General features: G+C 50.9%; 1 protein-coding gene across 4 annotated transcripts; it reads right to left on the bottom strand.

Moving 5' to 3' along the window:
• Positions 1-7,426: 7,426 nt before the first annotated feature.
• On the bottom strand, positions 7,427-19,514 carry C7H10orf95 (chromosome 7 C10orf95 homolog). Of its 4 annotated transcripts, none has more exons than XM_009665579.2 (3): positions 18,575-19,514; positions 17,942-18,058; positions 7,427-9,035 (listed from the first exon to the last, which is right to left on the bottom strand). In XM_009665579.2, exon 3 carries the CDS (start codon positions 8,972-8,974, stop codon positions 8,300-8,302), a length of 675 nt encoding a protein of 224 aa, XP_009663874.1. In that variant the 5' UTR covers positions 8,975-9,035; positions 17,942-18,058; positions 18,575-19,514; the 3' UTR covers positions 7,427-8,299. The 4 variants fall into 4 exon arrangements, with proteins under 4 accessions (XP_009663874.1, XP_009663877.1, XP_068805902.1 ...); XM_009665582.2 differs by having other exon boundaries at positions 18,582-19,501; XM_068949801.1 differs by lacking the exons at positions 17,942-18,058; positions 18,575-19,514 and adding exons at positions 15,008-15,105; positions 16,290-16,338.
• Positions 19,515-19,773: the final 259 nt, after the last annotated feature.

The following is a 19,773-nucleotide window of genomic DNA, read 5'->3' as shown; positions in this document are numbered from 1 at the left end:
CGTTTCCCATCAGGGCAGCCTCGAGGGCAGGGGCCACGCTCAGGACCCTGTTGGGGTGCTGCCCGGGCAGTCCCTGGCAAAGGACCCAGGGGTCCTGAGTTAGACCCAGGGGTCCCTCCACTTGCCACCGGCAGCAGCGCAGAGGGCTGCGGTGGCAGCTCACCCCTGCTGCAAACACTTCTCTGGCCGGCGCCAGTAAGTTATGCGAGGGCCCCCCGCCCAGCGGGCTCCCGCATCCCCTTGTTCCCAGCCTTTTTTCCTCCAAGCACGCCAGGACGCGGAGAGGCTCGTCCTGGGGCGACGACTGCGTTAACGCATGGCCTTTCGTAGTTAAACTGACCGTCACTAGTTGTGCATCGGAAATCAAGTCGCGAGACACTAATGGGTCGCTGCACGCTGGGCTTGGCAGGAGTCTGCTTTCTTCCTTAGCCGTGGCTTCAGGAGGCTCTACAGAGGCTGGTGCCAGCTCAGCACAGGTCCCGGGGAGCAAACTGTGTCATGCGTTCGACGCCAGGGAGCGCGACGCCTGCGTGCTCCCATCCATCCCGCATAGAAACCGGCTCTGTCTTAAGTGCCCTTAAAACAACCGCCGAGAGGGGAAGGGACCAGCGCCATGGGCACGACGGCATCCCAGCTGGGAAGGCAGCAATGGCCGCAGCGGAGGCTGTGCAAGATGCTGCTGACGGGATTGCTCAGCCCCGGTGCTCGTCCCTGCCAGAGCAGCGCTGGGTCCCGCTCTTTATCCCCTGGTGGGAGCCCCGGAGAGGGGGAGCAGGGGGAGGAGAGCCGTGCCGAGCCCTGCGCGGTGGGCGCCCGCCGCATCACCCCGGAGGCGGGCAGCACGGCCGGCCAGGAGCGAGCAGGGCAGCCGAGCGCTGGGGCAGGGCGCGCAGCAGCAGGGAGCTCCTCCAGCTCGGCCCCGTGCCGCCGGCAAGGACGGCTCTGCTTCCCGCTCAGCCCACGGGGCTCCCGGCCCCTCCTGCCCCATCCCTCCTCCCCGCACCCCCAGGTGAGGGTCAGGCGCCCGTTTTCAGCTGGAGAGGAGCAGCTTGGCTGATCCCAGGGGCTCAGGAACGCAAACGGCTCCTGGAGAGGGTCCCGTCACCAGGGAACTGGTGATGCAGCTGAGCAGGCGCAGAGCCACCAGGTCCTGGTGTCCCAGAGCTGCCGGAGAGCATCGCCAACAGGGGACGAAGCGGGACCACAGGCTCTCGCCCCCCTGGCTCCGGGGACGATGTTGCATAGCGTCCCGCGCCGGGGCTCTGTGGCCCAGAGGTGTCATCGACACCGCGTTGCAAGGACGTTGCTTGGAGGAACAGCCGCAAGCGGAAGGAAACAGTCGGAGCTTGTGCGAGTCCTGCATTTCCACCTCTGCTCTCCCAGCCCGGCCCCCGCGTGCTTCCCGTCGTGCCAGGAGTCGAACTGCCCGCTGAGCCTTTTGGAGACGGGCTGCTCGGCCACAGCACCACCTGGCTTGCCTGGAGCTGGCCTGTCCCCATCCCCGTCCCCGTCCCTGGGGAGGGCAGGGGACACCTGCCCTGCTGAACCAGCCCGGGCAGCCCCGCGCGGTGGGGAGGGGGACGGCTTGGCGGGGCTCACCCCTCCCCACCTGCCTGCCTGCCAGCTCCAAACTCTTCCCCTTGTCACGCAAACCAGCCGCGTGGAGGAAGGCAGCCCAGGCTTTTCCCTGCCGTGGCCTTTTGGTGCCAGCAGGCGGCAGCTGCTGGGAGCGGCCGAGGGACGGAGGCGGATGCCAGCGCTTACAGCAGCAGTGGTCCCTCAGCCCCCTGGGGGACGCGCCTTGGGACCTCCCTCAGAGAGCGGTTTTGAGGAGTTTAACAGCTTGAAAAGGGAAAGCACGAAGGTCTTCAGTGTGGCAGTGGTTCTCCTCCATCTCAGCTTGGCTCTGGTTAATGCCGATGGCACATTTTCCCCAGGAGGTGCTGCGGATACCCCCAAAATCTCACCAACAGCCAGGGTGCACCCCACAGCACCGGCAGGCCAGGCACGAGCTGCGCCCCAAAAGCACCCGGTCTCCATCAGCAATCGCGGGGCCAGCAGGCTCGCGCCCACCCTACCGCCAGAGCGGGACCCCGCACGGCCAGGCCAGGCCGTAGCATCTCCAGAAAGCTCCCTTCCTGCCCCGCTTCCTAATGAGCCGCCTCGTTAGCGCCGCTTCCTCAGCGCAGCGGCCTGCGTGCAGAGGAAGGAGGAAGAGGAAGAGGAGGAGGGGCACCCACCCAGCTTTTCTGAGCTTGGAGGGGGCTCATGGCTATGGAAACCCTCTGCCGCTGTGGTCTGCAAAACAGCCTGGCGGGCAGCTGGGTCCCCCCCCAGCGCCACCGCATGGATGTGCTCAACAACCTGCTGCAGGATGAGGGGGTCCCCGAGATGCGCCGGGGGCCCCCCGGCTTTTGCAGCGGGGCTCGGCTCCCAGGAGACACTTGCCTCCCACTGCCCCGGGACAAGGAAACTCGCTGAGCTCTGGTTTCGCCTGGCCGTAACCCTGCCCCGCACAGGCACATAGAGAAACCTCAGTGGGGACAGTGCTGTCACGTCGGAGGGAAGCGCCTGGGAGCAGGACAGCGGGTTCACGCTGCCCCAGCCGACCAAGCGTTCCTCCCCGGAGGATCGAACCTGTGGAGCAATCGCAGAAGCAGCACCTCACGCCGACGTCCGCTTGGTGCTTCCCCTCGAGATCTTTGCCCATGCCCCAAAGTGCGTGCGTCATTTCCTGTCCCTTCTCGCTTCTGCCAATCCCTCAGCCCCAAGTGTTGGCTCATAGGCGAAGGGCTGTAACCCCCTGCCAGCTGCTAGGCCTTCCTGAGCCATCCCGTTGTCACAACTCTGTCAAACCACTGCTGAACCAAAAAAAAAAAGTCTTTCCATGCATTTTGGTTACCAGCTTAGTCTCTCGGTTTGGCTGAAAATGAGCCCACCGAGGTTCAGCCGACCTTGGTCCTACCAAGGACCTCGTCTGCCCGAGTCTGCCGACAACGTCCGCGCCCCAAGGGCTGCTTTCTGCAACACAGCGTGCAGGAGCCCTGGCTCCTGGCCGGGACACTGCGTTGTGCCACGGGAGCACCAGGGGCTGGTGCAGCTTCGGGAGCTCTTGCCACCCTGCCGTGCCCCACTGCACTGCGCCGACATCTTTCTGTACTCCCAGGCATTAATTTACAGAGGGAAGAAAGGGAAGGACTGAGGGGCTTTATCTTCCCTTCCCCCTTCATGGCATTACCGCCTGCTCAGAAGTGCTACCACCTCTCACATATCTCAGCAGAAGACCATGGTACATTTTGGGCATCCAGGACTCTGGATGCTGGAAAGACGCTGTCCTTGTGGGAGGTGGGGACCAGAGGGCTGGGGTAGTGGGGAGCAAGGGGGTTAATATGTTAAGGTGTTGGATGCACCCGGACAGCCCAGCTTGCTCCAGGCAGAGACTCAGTCCCTCACGTCTGCTGGATCAGCTCCCTGAAAAGCTTCAGGCGGCTGGAAAGCACCTGGTTATGGGGGGTGCTTGGAAAAGGCCTTTCGCTTGTTCATTTTAAACTGCAGAATTATCCTCTATCCTTTCCGAAGCCTAAAATGACAGGGTCCTCCTCTGTGGCTCCTAGTCCACCTGTGTTACTACCTGCTGCACAAAATATTTCCATCCATTAGTTGGTGCTTTCTCTGCCAGGGGTTTCCCGGAGCACACGTTTCAGTCCGAGGGGACCAGGGCAGAGAGGGGCTGCCAGGAGCCCCGTGCGCACTGCGAGCGCTGAGCTGCTCCAGCTTAGCCTCCTCCTGCCGCCCAGAGCGCGGCTTTCCTCTTCTGGACATGCCCAAGGAAGAGCAGGTTTGACGGAGGGATGCATTACTGCCCGCGCACAAGGCAGATATCTAGGCAGGATTCCTCAGGCACCTGTGAGTAGCAGGCACATCTGGAAGAAATGGTATTCTTCTTACAGCTCCAGCAGATTTATACAGCTCAGGGCAATTCTGGAACTTTACAGTGGCTCCGAATGACAAGATGACATGTGGAAAAAATAGCAGCCAACTTGAGCAAAGTTTCCAAATAAAGACACGGCTGCATGTGCTACATCTGGGGCAGAGCGAGAGGTGCCAAAGCCCTCTCCTCGCAGCAGTTCCCAGTTGCAAAATCTGTGTCAGCTCTCTGCCTGCATTGTGTCATCAATATAATTAGCTCTTTCTATTTTTTCCCCCTTGCAGATGGAGACGCAGCCGGCTGGGGCCATGGGAAGCCAACTTGTGCTGGCTGCTTGGCTTTGAGAACTGAATTCCATAGGCGTTAAAGCATCCAAAAATGCCCTATGGATTCAGTTCTGCAGTTGGGCAGCAAATAAGCTTCAAACCTTCAAGATGAGAGAGCAGCTGTGAGCTGTTCCTGTGGGGAAAGTAGAGCTCTTTGCTCCCGCGCTGGGAAGAGATGGTAGGGATGGAGGTGAGCTACGGCCACCGCAGGAAACTTGCATTCAAGGGCTGTTTGCAGCAGGCTTTCTCTCAGCTACCCATGGCTGGAGAAAGCAGTGGGGGGAAGAACCCAACTACGAATGTTTCTGCTGTCTGGAAGTGGAATGGCACTTCAGAAAATAAATATCTTGCTGCCTGCTGATTTATTGCATGTGATTGTAAACCTGTGCTAAAAATACACATTGTCAGAAGAACAGCCTGGGCGTGCCCACCAATCTCCCGTACAGAGTCCGGGCAGCGAAACCAAACAAAACTTTGGAGAAGATAAACAGAAGAGGCCCAGTAAAGTTAAGGGCTGTGCCTGCTCCCTCCCGTCTGTCCCCGGAGACATCCCCAGCAGGAAGGCTGCGGGCGCAGAAAGCGAGGAAGAGCCCGTGGCAGGTATTTGGGCAGCTCAGCAGTGTTCCTGCATGGAAAGCTTTAGTGGAGGCAAATGGCTCTTTTTCCACCAATCCCTTTTATACCTCTGGAAGACTTTGGCCAGCTGCCTCAAGTTTCAGTATCTTCTACTACAACATAGCGCAAAGCCGTCACCAGGCTGGAAGGGTGACATTTGGAATAAAATATCATGCAGGTCCAGGTAATATTTGTAGCATTAGAGCAGCAGCAGCAGACAAACCCCGTACTCCTCTTCTACCTTTCCTTGAGGGTCTCATCTGAACCAGTCTCTTCTCAGCACCTTTCCCTCAGCCCCACTGGGTCGCAGGCCCACGGCAGCCAGCATATTTAACCTGCAGCCATGCAGCCCTCCCAGGGCTGTTTCCAGCTCTGACACCCCAGCCACATCCATAAGGGATGCAGAAAAACACCCCTTCTGCCCCCTCCCACCCCCATGAGAGTGCCACATTGGCCGCACAGGGATTTGATGCACAAACTTCGGGTTTGCTGCTTTAGCCACTGCCCCAGGAGCACAACACGAGCGCTACAGCAAGCCTGCCTGCAGACTGGCCCAGCAGGCATCCAACCGCAGGTGTCCTACCAGCACAGGATGCTCCGCCTAGCCAGGGATGAGTGAGAAATTATGACAGGAGTTGCTGGGTTTTTTCCTGTACTGGCAACCAAGGGCAGAACTGATTAGCTGCCAGCTATTAGCGAAAGTCTACTCTGTCCCATTCAGTAAGTGCTTCTGCTGCCGTTTGTAACACAGCCAAGAAATATCAGCTCAGCCTGAGGTTTCTGCAGCAGTTTGTCTGCTTCGGGCCTATCACTGCTTTATCTGGGTGTAGCATTTAGCCATTTCCAAGAAGCTGTTTGGGGAACGGGAAATCCAGATCATTGCTGAGACATTCTGGCAGTTGCTTAAATGAACAAATGCAAAAGAATTGCTGCATTATTCAAACAAAAAAAATGCACTAACTTTGCTTTTGTAGAAATTCAAAGTCCCTAAGGGCCCCCAAGTCCATTCTCACAGACCCTCTCTGTTGCCATGCAGACCAGGAGCTCAGTTCCCTCCTGTATTAAGAAGCTTTTCTGCTCCACAGCCAGTCTGGGGAAGGCTACAGAGGGGACAGAGCAGGCCCTCTATTTTCCCTATATATTCAGAAAGTCCTCGCTAGTCCATAAAGAGGAAGCTTCCAGGCAACACCCAAACTGAGGTAAGACAAGGTGATGCAGAATAGCCCATCAAGGCTGTGCAAGAGGAACAAGTCAGAAAGTTATGCCTGAAGCGGGGAACAGGATTTGCTGGGGAAACTACCTGGGGCGAGAACAGGGACAAAACATCTCAAAGGAAATTGAACTTGCACAGAGACTATGATAAAGACTGTTTCAGCATCATAGCCTTGTCCAGAAACATCAGAAGACTCACAGTCGTGCCTTGCAACAAAATCCCCCACCCAAGCTACAGTGTCTCACCAAGAAAAGAGGGCCATTAGCCAGGGCACCCTTGCCTGTGGTTACAGCATCAGCTTTGGAGGACCCAGCTATGCTAGAAGTCACAGCACCAAAAGAAACTTAAAGCTCAAGAGCAACCTAAAAAGCAAAACACCAGATTAAAAGCTGCAACAGAGAGCAAGAAAGCGGAAGAGCCTGAAGTCAGGGAGGTTGAGCTGCCCATTATCTTCATCTGGCCACCAGCAAGTTTGTGTGCTACGGATATCCTCCTTACCAGCCCCACTTCCCCCTCTGCAGGGCCACTGTCTCTCCCAGGGCACAGGCTGGACCCTTCTGGGAAGTCCACAGGCACTGTGGACTGTGAAACAGCTGAGAGAGCTCTGCTCCATCCAGCATCGGACATCAGGAAGGGGAAGAGGCAAAGGAGAAAACTGGTGTCCCAGCAGGGTCTAAGGGCAGGGCCAGGGAACTTGAATCCTTCCGCAGTAACTTTTCACACAAGTTGTTTTTAATGAGTTAAAAAATTCCTCCTCTTCAGGACACCCAAGAAGAAAAAGCAATCCTAGCCATTGCACTAAGTTGCTCTAGTCTCTCAGTGACAAGGTATGGGCCTTGATAGCTGCAGTGTTTTTGCCCCCCTACCCAGTGCACTGACATAACAGCTACTGGGAGCCCAGAGCTTTCAAACCAGGCAAAGTTAGCAGGCTCCAAGCAACCTGTACCACAGCCAGGGGCTTGCTTCAAATCAGCCTGCAATGCTGAGGCCTTCCCTGCCATTCATGGTGACCAAGACCTTGTGCTCATCCCCACTTCAGAACAGATGGGGAGTGTTAAAAACTGAATTCCTGCTACTCAAGGGCTATAATTTAAGCTGCACATTGAATAAAACAAGTTCCTTTGGGAACACACAACTCAGGGATGAAGCTTCCATGGCATCCCCCTGTTAAGGGCAGCGCTCAGTTACAAACCACAGCAAAGGAGAAGACGCCTAACTGGAGGAAGGGACTGAGCCACATGTTTCAAGCTCCCAACTTGACAACTTACTGCACTACAGGTTATGGAGTTGTTCACAGAAAAAGACTGCTGTCCAGTAGCTCAAAAACAACAACAGTGGCTATTTGCATTTGGGTTTTTATTATTTATTAATAATGATTTAAAAGGTACAGAGGTTTGCAAGCAAGTCCTTCACACCCCTCCACATTTCCAGTACAACTCTTTGAAGTCCACCCTTCCAAGAGACCAACCTGCAGAAGCACTGTAGTTCACACAACTCCAGTAACCTGACCAGAGAATCAGCATCTCCAGCCAAAGCCAAGTTAGACCCAAAGCAGGGCCTTGAGCAGTGATTTGAACAAGGACACACTGCCAGGAGAACTAAGCACCAGACCACTAAGTGTAAGGGGATAGGGACCCCAAAATCTTCTGCCAACGTGTAGGAAGTGTTGTGTACAACCATCACACGGTGAGTAAGCACAACAGTATGGTCATAAAACAGCAGTGACAAGGTATGCAGGCAACCACCCTCTTTACAGTGTTTAAGAGCTTCCCCTCTGGGACCTGCACTGCTTCCAACTTGGAGGAAATTTAGTTTTGGTCTCCTTATAGGACTGCCAGGAAGGGAGCCAGCTTCCAGGGACTTCCCTTGGGCAGTGAAGGAAGAGGCCCATCTTCTGCCAAGGGCTGCTGTCTGGAAATCCCCCCCCCACCAGACTGTGATCACTCAAAGCAGTGGAAGACAAACATTCATTTCAAAGCCAGGACCAAAAAGGGCTGATCCCAGAGAAAGTCAGGGCCACACAGTCTCTTCACAGGATGGGCATCGTGCACCATGCATTACACCAGCTAAAGCTGCCGTAAGCTTGTGGAGGACAGGGAGCAGTTAAAAGTCAGCAGGAGTGGTGGCATCCATTACTTGCACTACTGCACTAAGAACAGCTGCCAACCAGCTCCCACAAGAGCTCTGGAGCATCTGCCCAGGAGGTGACTGACTACATCAACGTCTCAATTTCTTTTTCTTCTTCCGGTTCCGGTCCTCGCTGCTGTCATCTGCCTCGCTGGCACTGGGAGTTAGAGCCCGCTGGATGACCTTTTTTTCCACTGTGTATTCCTGCTCTCCTACCTTGGGGTCTCCTTTGACCAAGAACTCCCCATTCCGATAAGTTATAGAGACATTTGTCCGCGGGTAGGTGCCATAAACCCTCCGGAGATCATCCTTCACAAATTCTGGGAGTTCTTTCCTTGGTCCAAACACCTTCCCAAGCTTCCCCCACTGAAGCTCCCCTCTCATCGTGAAGCCTTCTGGCCAAGTGTCTCGATACTGATCTGGCCTCTGGTAAGTGGTGTAAGGATTATAGTTTGCATAGGGATTGTACAGAGGGATAGGGACCACAGGGGGTAAGTGCCAAGTATAGTATGGATGGAAGTAGGGATTGGAGGCACTGTAGAGATGATGATACTCCACCTGATTTCCCACATAGTCAGGGTAACTGTTCCGGTCCACCACAAAGGTGATGGGACGGCTGTAGAGGTTGTGCATGTGGATGGGAGGGAACATCATGGAATTCGTTGTGTCATCCACTCTCCCAGTTCGCAGCGGTAGGTAGGCACAGGCAGAAGGTGGGATCACAGCTGGGCAATACTCCCGTGGCACAAACCCAGACTGGTACATGGTACAGGAGCTGGGGTTACATAGGGGACATTTCTCCAGAGCAGCTGTTGAGTCTCACAAGCTGTGAGGACAGGAGGAAAAAGAGGAAAAACTTTAATTTATATTAGTTGTACGTGTCCTAGAACCAAACTGGATTTTAAAAAACATATCCCTAGCACTGTAAACATAGCAGCTAATTAACAGGAGGAGCTCCCCGCATCTGCAGCTGGCAGGGGTTGTAACATACAAAGAGAACCTGCATTGCCAGAAACTGCCTGTTAGCTGCTCAGCAAGACTCGTTATTTAACCCATGCAGCTCTCTAGGGGTTATAAGAACGGGAATGAACTGTCATAAAACCACCAAGGGCAGAAGAGATGGCCTTATTTTCATGATACAGCTTTGCAGAGTTGGGAGGTAGCAAGACAGACTGCAAGAAGCTAAGGTATCCTTGAGCAGGCATCAAAAATGGGGAAGGTGAACACAAAAGGAAGAATCTTGAAAATAAAGCAAGCAGGCAAAGAACAGGAAGAGCAGACACAGCCTGGTCCTGTTGCTGCACCATGCTTTTCTTTCAGTTGCCACTCTGCCTGGACAAGGAGCTCTGTTAATCTTTTTCAGCTGTCCTCAGGCCCCCCTCTGCCTCCAGCCATATCCAACTTGGAGTGAGTAAAAAAAAGTCACATATCTCAAAACCCTGCTTTCTGCTCCAATTGGAAGACAAGAGCAAGAAAAGCATTTGACATCTCATCTTGAGCCGGGGGGGGGGGGGGGGGGAAGGACTATCAGCACTTCTTCCACAAGCTTTCACATAAAGGCATCTTATTTTGGTCTCACCAGTTAGCCCTCACTTTTCAGGGTGCTATTACTCTGGGAAACTGACCCACAGCTGAACTCTGTTCCTAGCCCATCACTGCTGGGCAGTCCAAGCACCCTTCAGAGCATTAAGCAATGTCCTCTTATGACTCATTATCCTCTCCCCAAGGAGAGGGAAGGAAGCTGTACACAGCATGAGCTTTTTTTTTTTTTTTGAAACGGTTAAATAGGGTGAAGTTTTTCCAGCGCTCAGATCCTGTGGGCACCATTTAAACATCACCTAGAGTTGCCTGTCACAAGGGTATTGACCAAAAACATAAGATGAGAGTCAGAGTTTAGTGCTTTCCTCCAGCCTAATGGGAAATGTGGCCGTCCCCTAAGAAGTTGAGAAACAGCCTGCCACCAGCAATGCTGGGTACTACACAACAAGGGTTTTTCCCCCACCTCCCTCTCTTTTTTTTTTTTTTTTTTTTTTAAATCAGTGCAAGTTGTTCCCATCACTTGAAGTTAATAAACAGCACTAGCTCAAGCCTGCTTCTATCACAGGTGCAGAGCTCCCCTGCACAGGAGAGCAGTACTAGATTACTAATTTAGAAAAGACCAGGCTGCACCTTTGAACAAAGGTGCAGCATAGAAGCCACAGTACATAGTAAGTGTTATCTCCCCAGATAGGAGGCAAGAAACAAGAGGTTTGAACTGCTCTGTTTAATCTTTTCTTTGTAAAGGGCTTTAACAGCTTCAGACAACATAAAGAAAGCTCCAGCAGCTTTGACTGAAGTCCACCAAGCTCAGTAGCAGGACATTTCCCCCCTTTAGCCCAGTTCAAAAGCCGCAGATGGTCTACATACTGTCTACTGGGGGGCATCCTATATTTTGACTGACAGCATCAGTGTCCAAGGCCTTCCCTGAAGTCCAAGGAGAAAGAGGAGTTTGTACACTGACTCTTCAGACACAAGGAGCACACCTGCCAGGAACCAGACCTGTGTAACAAGCCATTTAAATCACTCGGATTTCAGTGCCCCGAGCACCTTTATTAGTTGCTTTGATTTTGAACTAAAAAAGATAATTGGGATATGCTGATGGCTCAGCCATGATGACAAGCAAGAGGAAGCAAACTGAACAGATTAGGGGAAGTCACTGAGGAGTAAGCACAGCTGAGAGTGCTCTAGAGCAGCATTGTCACATGCCCAACCACAAAAGCCAAGACACTTCCCTGGAAGGGGATCACACTGGAGGAGGGTGCCTGACAGCTGATACAACATAGACAATACTTCACAGCCCCAGCAGAAAGTTTGCACACCTGTCAGGACAAGCCTTGGTTCACTGGCTGAGGCTCTTGCTAGCTTTACTTTTATGGGCTCTACTCCACAGCTGCCTAGTGATGCCCTGTTCATGTTTAGTCCAGTGCAACTCTCTCCCCCTGCTCCTGAATACCACAGCTCTCCAGATTGTCCTGACAGAGGCTTATCTTCACAAGCACGAGGATCCAAGCCCCAAGTCCTGACCTGGGGAGAACAGTCACTGTTCCTAACCATTAGTTGTGTTGCAGTAGGGTTTTGGTACACAGAAGGCACAAGACTCCTGCCCTGCCCCTCCAGAGCTGGGAGCATTTGCTCCAAGGGGCTGCCAATTGCAGGCTGTCAGCATGATTTGCCCCATTGTTACACCAGTATCTATCACTCATGTTGACCCTCAGGCTGCTCTAGCTTCCAGAGGCTGCCTTTGGGAGACCACAGCCAGAGCAAAGGCCTGCTGGACTTTATAGAGCTAAGCTACAGTGCGACAAATCCAGCACGTGGACAGGATGTGAGAGAGCTAGTACCAACTTGCCTGACCCAGCCCCATGCTCACTGGGGAAGGAAAGCAAGCAGTACTTCAGAGAAACTGAGTTTGTCAGGAGGGCGATCTTTTGTTAGATCATCTGATGATCTCACACTTTCCCGTGCAGTTCAGGGAGACTGACACCACAGTTTGCAAAATACTTGATCTGCATAGCTGCCCCAGAGTTGTTATGGGGCAATCAAGAGATGTTTGCCATACAAAGCCAGAGAGCACACTTGATAGTTCAGCTACACAGAAGATTGTTTCAACACTCTATTCTGTGGTTACTTACTACAGGTGAATCCACCACTAAATATTTAGTCAGTCATAGCAGCCTTGGGCAGTCTATATCAACACTGGAAGTACTTTCTACTGTAACAGGAGTGTTACAGTTTTGCTAGGCATCTCTTAAGGCAGAGAAGTTCCACTGTCAGCTAAAGCAAGCTTTAAATTTGGGGAAGTTTTCTGGCAGCTGTGGAGCAGGAAGGCCAGTATGAGCTGAAGAACATCTAGGATCACAGATAAATATTCACATCCATGTCAGACTCTGCCTAGCCCCTAGGAGAGGATTTAAAACAAGTCTGACTGTAGTGCGGACACAGATCAATATATAAGGTGTGGAGCTTTATAAGAAAAATCTGTAAAATCTTCAGAGAGCAGTTCCCTGCTGACTGTCCAGATACCCACATTTTCCTCTCCAAGACTAAAAGTCCAGTGAGTGCCACCAAGGATAAGTCTTTCGTCTGTCTGGAGCAGCAACCAAACTGTGGTAGATTCCATGTCCTCAGGTCAGGCTGGCAGTTTGAGTGGGCTATTTAAATCTCAGCACCTTCCTTAGGGAGCATACTATAAGCTAACACAACTGCAGAGATATTTGGCCCACAGGAAATGACACAGCCATCTCTTTTACTCCAAAGATGGACCAAGACTATTCTTTGCTCATGCCATTGCCCTGCAATCAGCTCCCAGAAGAGAATTATGAGTAGATTCCACTTAGATACTTTTTCCCTCTCCATTGTTCCAGCACCCAAGCTTTTAGACTCTGTTTCTGGCTTTCTTCCTTTCCTGTTCTTCCCCCTGCCCCACAAAAACCACAGGCCAGTTGCCATTGCTCTGTAGCAACTCCCAAGGGTTCAGGGATAGATGAATACTGTAAGATCAACATTTTCCCTGACCAAGATGATTAAAAAGAGTCATGAGCTATTTCCAGTTAATCTCCCTTTTTGAGCAGGCTCTGCAGAACAGTTACCATCTGGCAAAGGCCTCCCTTTGAGAAAAAAAAGCTACACACACTTCAATGTCTTGAAGCAATAGGTTAAGACCAGATCTATTCATTCACTTCAATCAGAAAAGCAAGGTCTGTCTACATATTCCTATGCACTCCCAGCCAGCAGAGCCGTGTTACTGCACATCAAGGCCTGCTGAGAGATCGAGTCTTATTAGTTCATGCACTTAAAGCAGCCACTTTGCTTTTGGCTTGAAATGGCTCTCAGGCAGCTGAGACTCCACAGCAGACAGAACAAGTCCACATCTCCCTTGCACATCCCAAGAGGAAGGTCTAGCCCATGCCTGCTGAGGATCAAGTCTTCCTAAAGCATATGTTTACCTCAACTTTCAAACACACACAAGCACATGGGGCATCTTCCACTCCACTCTCCAAATCAAAAGTAAACCCACACTATCCCAGCAAAGGAATCAAGGAGCAGTAAATACTTCCACAACAGGGTTACTACATCATGCCTAGTACAACAAGGTGCCACACAGAGGCAACTAATTAATAAAAGTAAAAATCATGACTCCTATTTGCCCAATAAAGCCCAGCACTGTTTGAGGGACGGTCAACTTCTTGGAAGAGATGAGTTCTTGTAGCCTCTAGAAAGACCAATGCTATGCAGTGGAAAGGGGTGAAGGCCATCACAGCCCCCACCTCAGTCCTGCATGCTCTCTGTACCTCACTAAAGGTACAGGCCACAGCTAGAATTAATGCAGCAGCATGCTAGCTCAGACAACTTCTGTGGCATAGCAGGGCTGAAATCAAGCAAGCCAGCTCAAGAGAAGCTCTTTGCTTGAGATTTGTAGCCTGAATTATTGCAGTCAGAATATGAATTACACGCAGAAATCTATGAAGTCATTGCTGTGCACAGCAATGATTACCTTACTTCAGGCAGAGCTGGCACTGAATACCAGGAGCAGGGCAGTCATTATACACCAGTGTTTCCTTGCACCAATTTTACATTAGATATTTTCAGATGGAAATTTTGGTTAGGCAGGAGAACACATAGCCTTCACTTCTCAAAGAGGGGCGAGTACATTCAATCCACTCCTTCGTGGTGACTAGTAGTAACATCTGAACTAAAAGACTTGATACTGAAAGCAGCCTGAAAACAGCCTACAGAAGAGGGCTTCGCATAGAAGCGCAGGTACCTTGAATGAAAGCTTCGCAATTCCCAGAGGAGTGTTGGTGAAGCTAAAAGGAGGAAAGGGCTTGAGAGGAATTAAGAGTGCTACACATTATTAGAAATAGGAGAGAGGCAGTCCAGAATCAGTTTGATAGATTTAGGCTAAGAGGCGCTGTTAAGAATACCTCAGGAGAGCCAAAGAAAGCAGCAGCACAGCAGATAGATGGAGACAGCAAGGTGGCCATGGGCCTCCAGCCCACCCCAGGGCCCAGAGCTGGACTACAGCAGCAGCTGAGGGGTGGCACCTTCACCTCATTGGCAGGAGGAGCAGCAAGCCCAGGTTCCTGGACTGGCCTGTTCCTCCACCAGCTCACCTCTGAAGCCATCAGCAAAAATTTAGCTTTGTGTGCACAGCTGAGGAGCCTGCAGCACCTCAGAAGAGCAGGGCACAGGTATGTGTGCATGGATGCACACAGAAAGCTAGTCCACAGGGCTTTTTAAGCGAGGAAGAAATCTGGTTGCTCCACTGGCCCATTGAATGGAGGCCATTTCTAATCTGGTACAATAGCCACTGGAGAAAGGTTTGTAAAGCATCTTTGTCCCCTTCCCTCCCCCATTTCACTCACACACAGCAAGGAGCTCTCCCAGAAGTGCCTGCAATCCAGCTCTGCCCCCCACCACCACTTCCACTCTCCTCCCCAGTGCCACAGGCAGGATCTTCCCAGCGGGAACTGTTTCACACTGTCCAAATTATTACTTTTTCGTTTGGCTCTAGAAGCTGTATCAACACAGCTGGTATCAGCACTTATTTTAGGATGACAGAGTAGAGGATCTCAGACACACCACCTCCCTCTACAGGTGGGAGCGAGCAGCCACCCTGCACAGAAGACACTCAAAGCCTACTATTTTCAAGCAATCAATGCTGCCCTCCAAGAGGCAGGCTAAAACCACTCCCAGCTCTCCTCCCAGACTGTGCCCCATAAACAATCCCCTACCAAGACGACAGGGAGGGAACTTCACCTCTGAAGCCAGGAGATCCCAGCCCTCACACAGCTCCCTCTGAGCTTCGGTGCTGCTAGTGGCACACCATCAAGGAAAGAGCTTCAACTGAGACACTGCTAACCACAGAAATAGCAGTTAAGACATGTTAGTCACATCTCACACATGTCCTTTAAAGGGGGAGTAGATTTATTCAGCTATTCAAAGCAGCATTCCCAGAAAGATAACACAGCAGGTCTGGAACAGCTGTGCTGCTGAGAATAAAACATGGGTGCTACCACAGGGTCCCCGCATCAGCGGGCAAAGCCTTGGTAACTGCCCCTGCCTGCTCCAAAGTCTACATTTCTTCACAGCTTCCTCTTTCTTGACACTCTCCTCTCCCATAATTTCTGGGCTATTAAAGCTTCCCCCCCGAACAACTAGTCACATCTTCCTAGTAACCAGCACAGCCACCCTTTGCTTAAGGGTAATCTTCCTCCTGTGAGGTCCAAGTATCTCTGCCCCATACCTCAGGATCCCAATCTGCCCTACCAAGGGGTGCCAGCTTTTTAATCCGAACACTTTCCCAGAAACACTGTACTTCCTTTAATCAACATTATCATTTTTCCCCTGCACTCAGTTCTTCCTCCAACTCCCATAATTGCCCAGCCTGTTCATTTAGGAGACTTACCACAGTACAGTGCTAGTGTCTCATTATGGGATGCTTGCAAGTTATTCCGCAAGCTTTTTATGCGCTGCTTTTTACTTCCTAAGTCTTTGAGGAGATGAAACAAAAGCCCCTGCAAGTGCTGAGCGTTTCTTGCTCACAGTCCCAAAGATCCCCTAAATATTTCAACACAGCCTGCACTTACAGGCCCCTCTCCTCCTGACTCAAGGAGTCATCTGATACCATTCTCTTTCATCCACACACACACTCCCCTTCAGCCAAAACATCTCAGTATCACTATCTCAAGCTTCCAGACCAGGAGAGTCTGGATGAGTCCCCAGTTGCCACTTCAGGGTGCAGCTCTTCCCCTTCAGGCTCCATTCGTGAGACATAACAGAATCAAGAGACTGACTTTTATTAATTGAAAACACTACTAAGAAAACTAAGTCAATCAAGTGATCAATAACCTAATTAACATCACTATTAATTTACAACTGCAATCATTTTGCACCTAAGTATAAAACCAACTAAATCTTACAAATCACATACTGCCATTATTGAATTACAGATGCATCACCCCTCCTTCCCACACCACTCAACATTAGGGTGCAAGTCCCCCTCTCTTTGCTTTACCATCCCACACTAAGTCTTGCAGACCTAGACCTGAAGAATCAAGGTTGTCCACAGAGCATTGCTCCCGCATCCCAGTAGGTTTGGGTCCACAGGTCAACTTTACTGTCATCCGTAGGTGTCCACAATGCTACTATCAGCCAATCCCACCTTCCTTTGCTCCTCACCTGATTTTATACCTTATTCTCCATTTCCCAACCCACTTTTTCGCTGGGCTTGCACCTCCCTTCCTCTACACAGTCTCCTCCCAGATGAAATGCCTATCCCCAACTACTTCCCCCCCCCCCATTGGTCTCAGTTTTGCTACATCCATACCCAAGTTCAGTGTTTTTGATATCATTACCTAGGCGATCTCAGCCTTATACAGTATTACTGATATGGTATGGGTGGCCTTGCAAGGTTCTACCCTTCAAAACAATCCTTCAGACTCCCTTAGAGTTACCTGGTTCCTATTGGCTATATATTGTTTACTTTATACACACTAAGACAAATCATTCTACTTTAGCCTTGATTCTTCTGCCTCGTTCCAATTAACTGCAGGCACTTTCTTATCTTACATGCAGATAGTTTGCATGACAGAGCAGCATGTTTTGGACACTGTTTTTGTGCTTCCACAGCATCCTGCTCTGTCAGCTGCTTGATTACAAGCCTTTGCCCTTGAGGTACGCAAGACACTAGGAGATTGTCCCAAGCAAAGGCCTTAACTGGTTAAGGCCTTAACTCACACTGGGTTTTCCCCCCAACAGTTGATACACACTAGCATCCAATGTCAAACCACCGCCGTTTGGATTTAAAGCACAAGTAGTTAAAATGCACTTGACAACCCGTTCCTGCTCGCCCTACCTTGAGGATGCCTTTTTGAGAAGGGAGTAGCTTATCATGTGTTTGTACTAGATCTTCCCATGGGATCAACAGTCAAAGCACAGAACAGGAAATAGGTTACCCAGACTTTGGATTTGCATTACATAGCATCCTTTTAGCATATAAAAACCAGGTTTTTATTACAACAGCAACACATTTTTAAACACATACTACGCTTTTAGCTTAAATTTAATCTTCTGAGCTCAAATTAACCATGGACTACTGCTCCTACTGAATCCCCGAAAGGAAAGGGTTACAGCTTCTGCTGATCTAAGACTCTGCAGTATATTTAAAAAAAAAAAAAGAAACAAACAACAACAAATTACTTTGTTATAGTCTTTAGAGAATACAAAGTATTACTCAAAATTAACACCACTGATTTTTATGTGATTCAAAAAGTTACTTTGTGTTTTCAAAAACACATCCATTCAGAGAAGTCTTTCTATGTCACGTTTGACAAATTAAAGTATTTAAGGCCTATCACCATACAGCAATAGCATTGTATCTTAACATCCTTCACAAACAGGAAATCCTGGGAAAATTACAGGCTAGAGCATTAGCACTAACCTACACTCTGTGTTAGTGCATGTGGACATTTATCTACTGAATAACAGCAGGTGTGCAGGGTGCAATAGACTTTGCTTCCAGAGGGATTTAAGCATCCATGTTTTCAAGAAGCTACACGAAGTTCAGAACATCCCAGCTGTATACTACTACTGCAATAGTTTACGTTAGTGTTTTACCTCTATAGCTGGCAAATCTTTAGTCATAAGTACAAAAAACAGAAACAGACATTTGCTTGGTACATAGGTACTCACTTCTGGAATAAAAACAGCCAAGGCAATGTCTTCACTTAGATCAGGAAAAAAACTAGAATACGCAGTCCAGTCTTCAGCAGGCAACTTGCTTTCTACAGCCTCTTTTCACTATGATATCTTAACAACAGATTTAAAAAAAATAGAAAAAGAAAAAAAAAAGAAAGAGAGAGACAGATGAATTAAGGTACTGCATCACTTCTTACAAGAGCATTTCATTAGTAGCCAGGGCTTCAAAACCTGTCCAAACACACTCTGGTAACTAAGGAAAACAGATGAGGAAGTTCATTCCTTCAAGCACTTGCATCACATATTTAACAAACCTTAAACAGTCTAGTTGACTCTAGGCAAGATCACTACACTTACACCAGGTACATATGCTTTAACTAGCAAGAAGCCTTACCAAAAAGGTAGGACTTGAACGCAAGAACTTGGGCATAAGGGCACAGGTAGAAGGGAACTAAAGTCAGCAGAGACAAATTAACCCTGCAGAAGCAAAAAACACACGTAGACATACTCACCAAAAACCTCAGGATCTTTCCTAAAGCAGAAAAACACTGCTAGCAGTTTTCAAAAAGAGAACTACAGCACCTAAAGTAACAGAGCCAATAGCATAGAGGAGAAAAAGTAACCTACCACTTACTGCTTCAAGGACAGCATCTGCTTCTGCCCCCAGCTCCCTAGTCACACACAGCTGCAGGGCTCAACCAGTATTTGTGCTCACTCCGTGGGTTGTAATTAGGCAAGGAGCCATGGAAATACTCCCATCAAGTGCTTTTGCAAGCACCTGTGCTGTGATGGACTTTTACAGGTACGAACCCCAGACCAGGTTTAGAAAGAGTCAATCGGTCTGTAAAGCCCCCACCTGACTGCTCAGGGAGCTGGTGCTGCAGAGGGCACCCTCACCCTTCTGTGAATTTATAAAAACAACCTGTTTAAGAAGCTACTAGTAGTTCTAAGGTGTGAAGATCTTAGGAAGCAGTAGGATACAATGATACTTTTTCAAAAGCAGCAGTCAGGCTTCTCTGTTCTCTGCAGTGACGTTTTCGTTGATGGATGGAGCAGACGACCTGTTGCGCTCTAGCAGTTAGAGACAGTTAGCGTGCAGAAAGTGGAATTGTGCTTCTAGCTGCTTCTCTTTGAGAGAGAGCTTAAATAATAAAGGACACCTACACTATCTGCTTAAGTGTTTGGGACAGTGTAAGGTAAAATGAACCCCCGGAGTTAAGCCCGAGTAACCGATGCTGTGACTAGCGGTGTGTTTTCTGAATTACGAGGACAGCGAAAGCACCCTCAGAGAGCGCAGGCGTCCCGCGGCAGCGACGCTCCTCTGTCCACGCCGGTCTCATCTCCGCCTTGCCATCGCGCAGCTCGGCGCAGCGCTCTTTCGGGGACTCCGCGGAGGTATCTGCGCTCTCCTTAACGCTAAGGAGGCCACGAGGCCGGCCGGGCCGGGTCAGTGCGCCGCCGGCCCTCGCCTGCCGCCCTGCGTCCCTCTGCGCTGCGCTTCAGCCTGCCGGCGGCCGCCGAGGCCCGGGCACCAGCACCACGGACCCCCCCCCCACCACCACCACCCGGGCCGAGGGCCGGGGCCGCGGCCTCCGCACCGTCCCCCGGCCGGGACCTGGGCTGGGGAGGGGGGCGTTGCCATGGCGACAGGAGGCCTGGCGCCTAACGAGCCGCGTGGGTCACAGAGTAGCAGGCTTGCTCTGGCTAGAAGGGCCTGGGGGAGCCCGCCCCGCCGTGCGGAGGGGGTGTGGTTAATGCAAACGAAACGGCGAGGAAGAGCCGCCGTGGCTTTTCGCCGCTTCCCGGCGAGCTGCCCTCACGCAAGA

Source organism: Struthio camelus, chromosome 7 (assembly GCF_040807025.1).
Source record: "Struthio camelus isolate bStrCam1 chromosome 7, bStrCam1.hap1, whole genome shotgun sequence".
NCBI lineage: Eukaryota > Metazoa > Chordata > Aves > Struthioniformes > Struthionidae > Struthio > Struthio camelus.
The sequence above is the reverse complement of the archived record's forward strand: the minus strand, read 5'-3'. Positions and strand labels throughout refer to the sequence as shown.

Coding starts and splice junctions, on each gene's coding strand:
- C7H10orf95 (XM_009665579.2), bottom strand. CDS start 8,974: ATGTACCAGTCTGGGTTTGTGCCACGGGAGTATTGCCCAGCTGTGATC.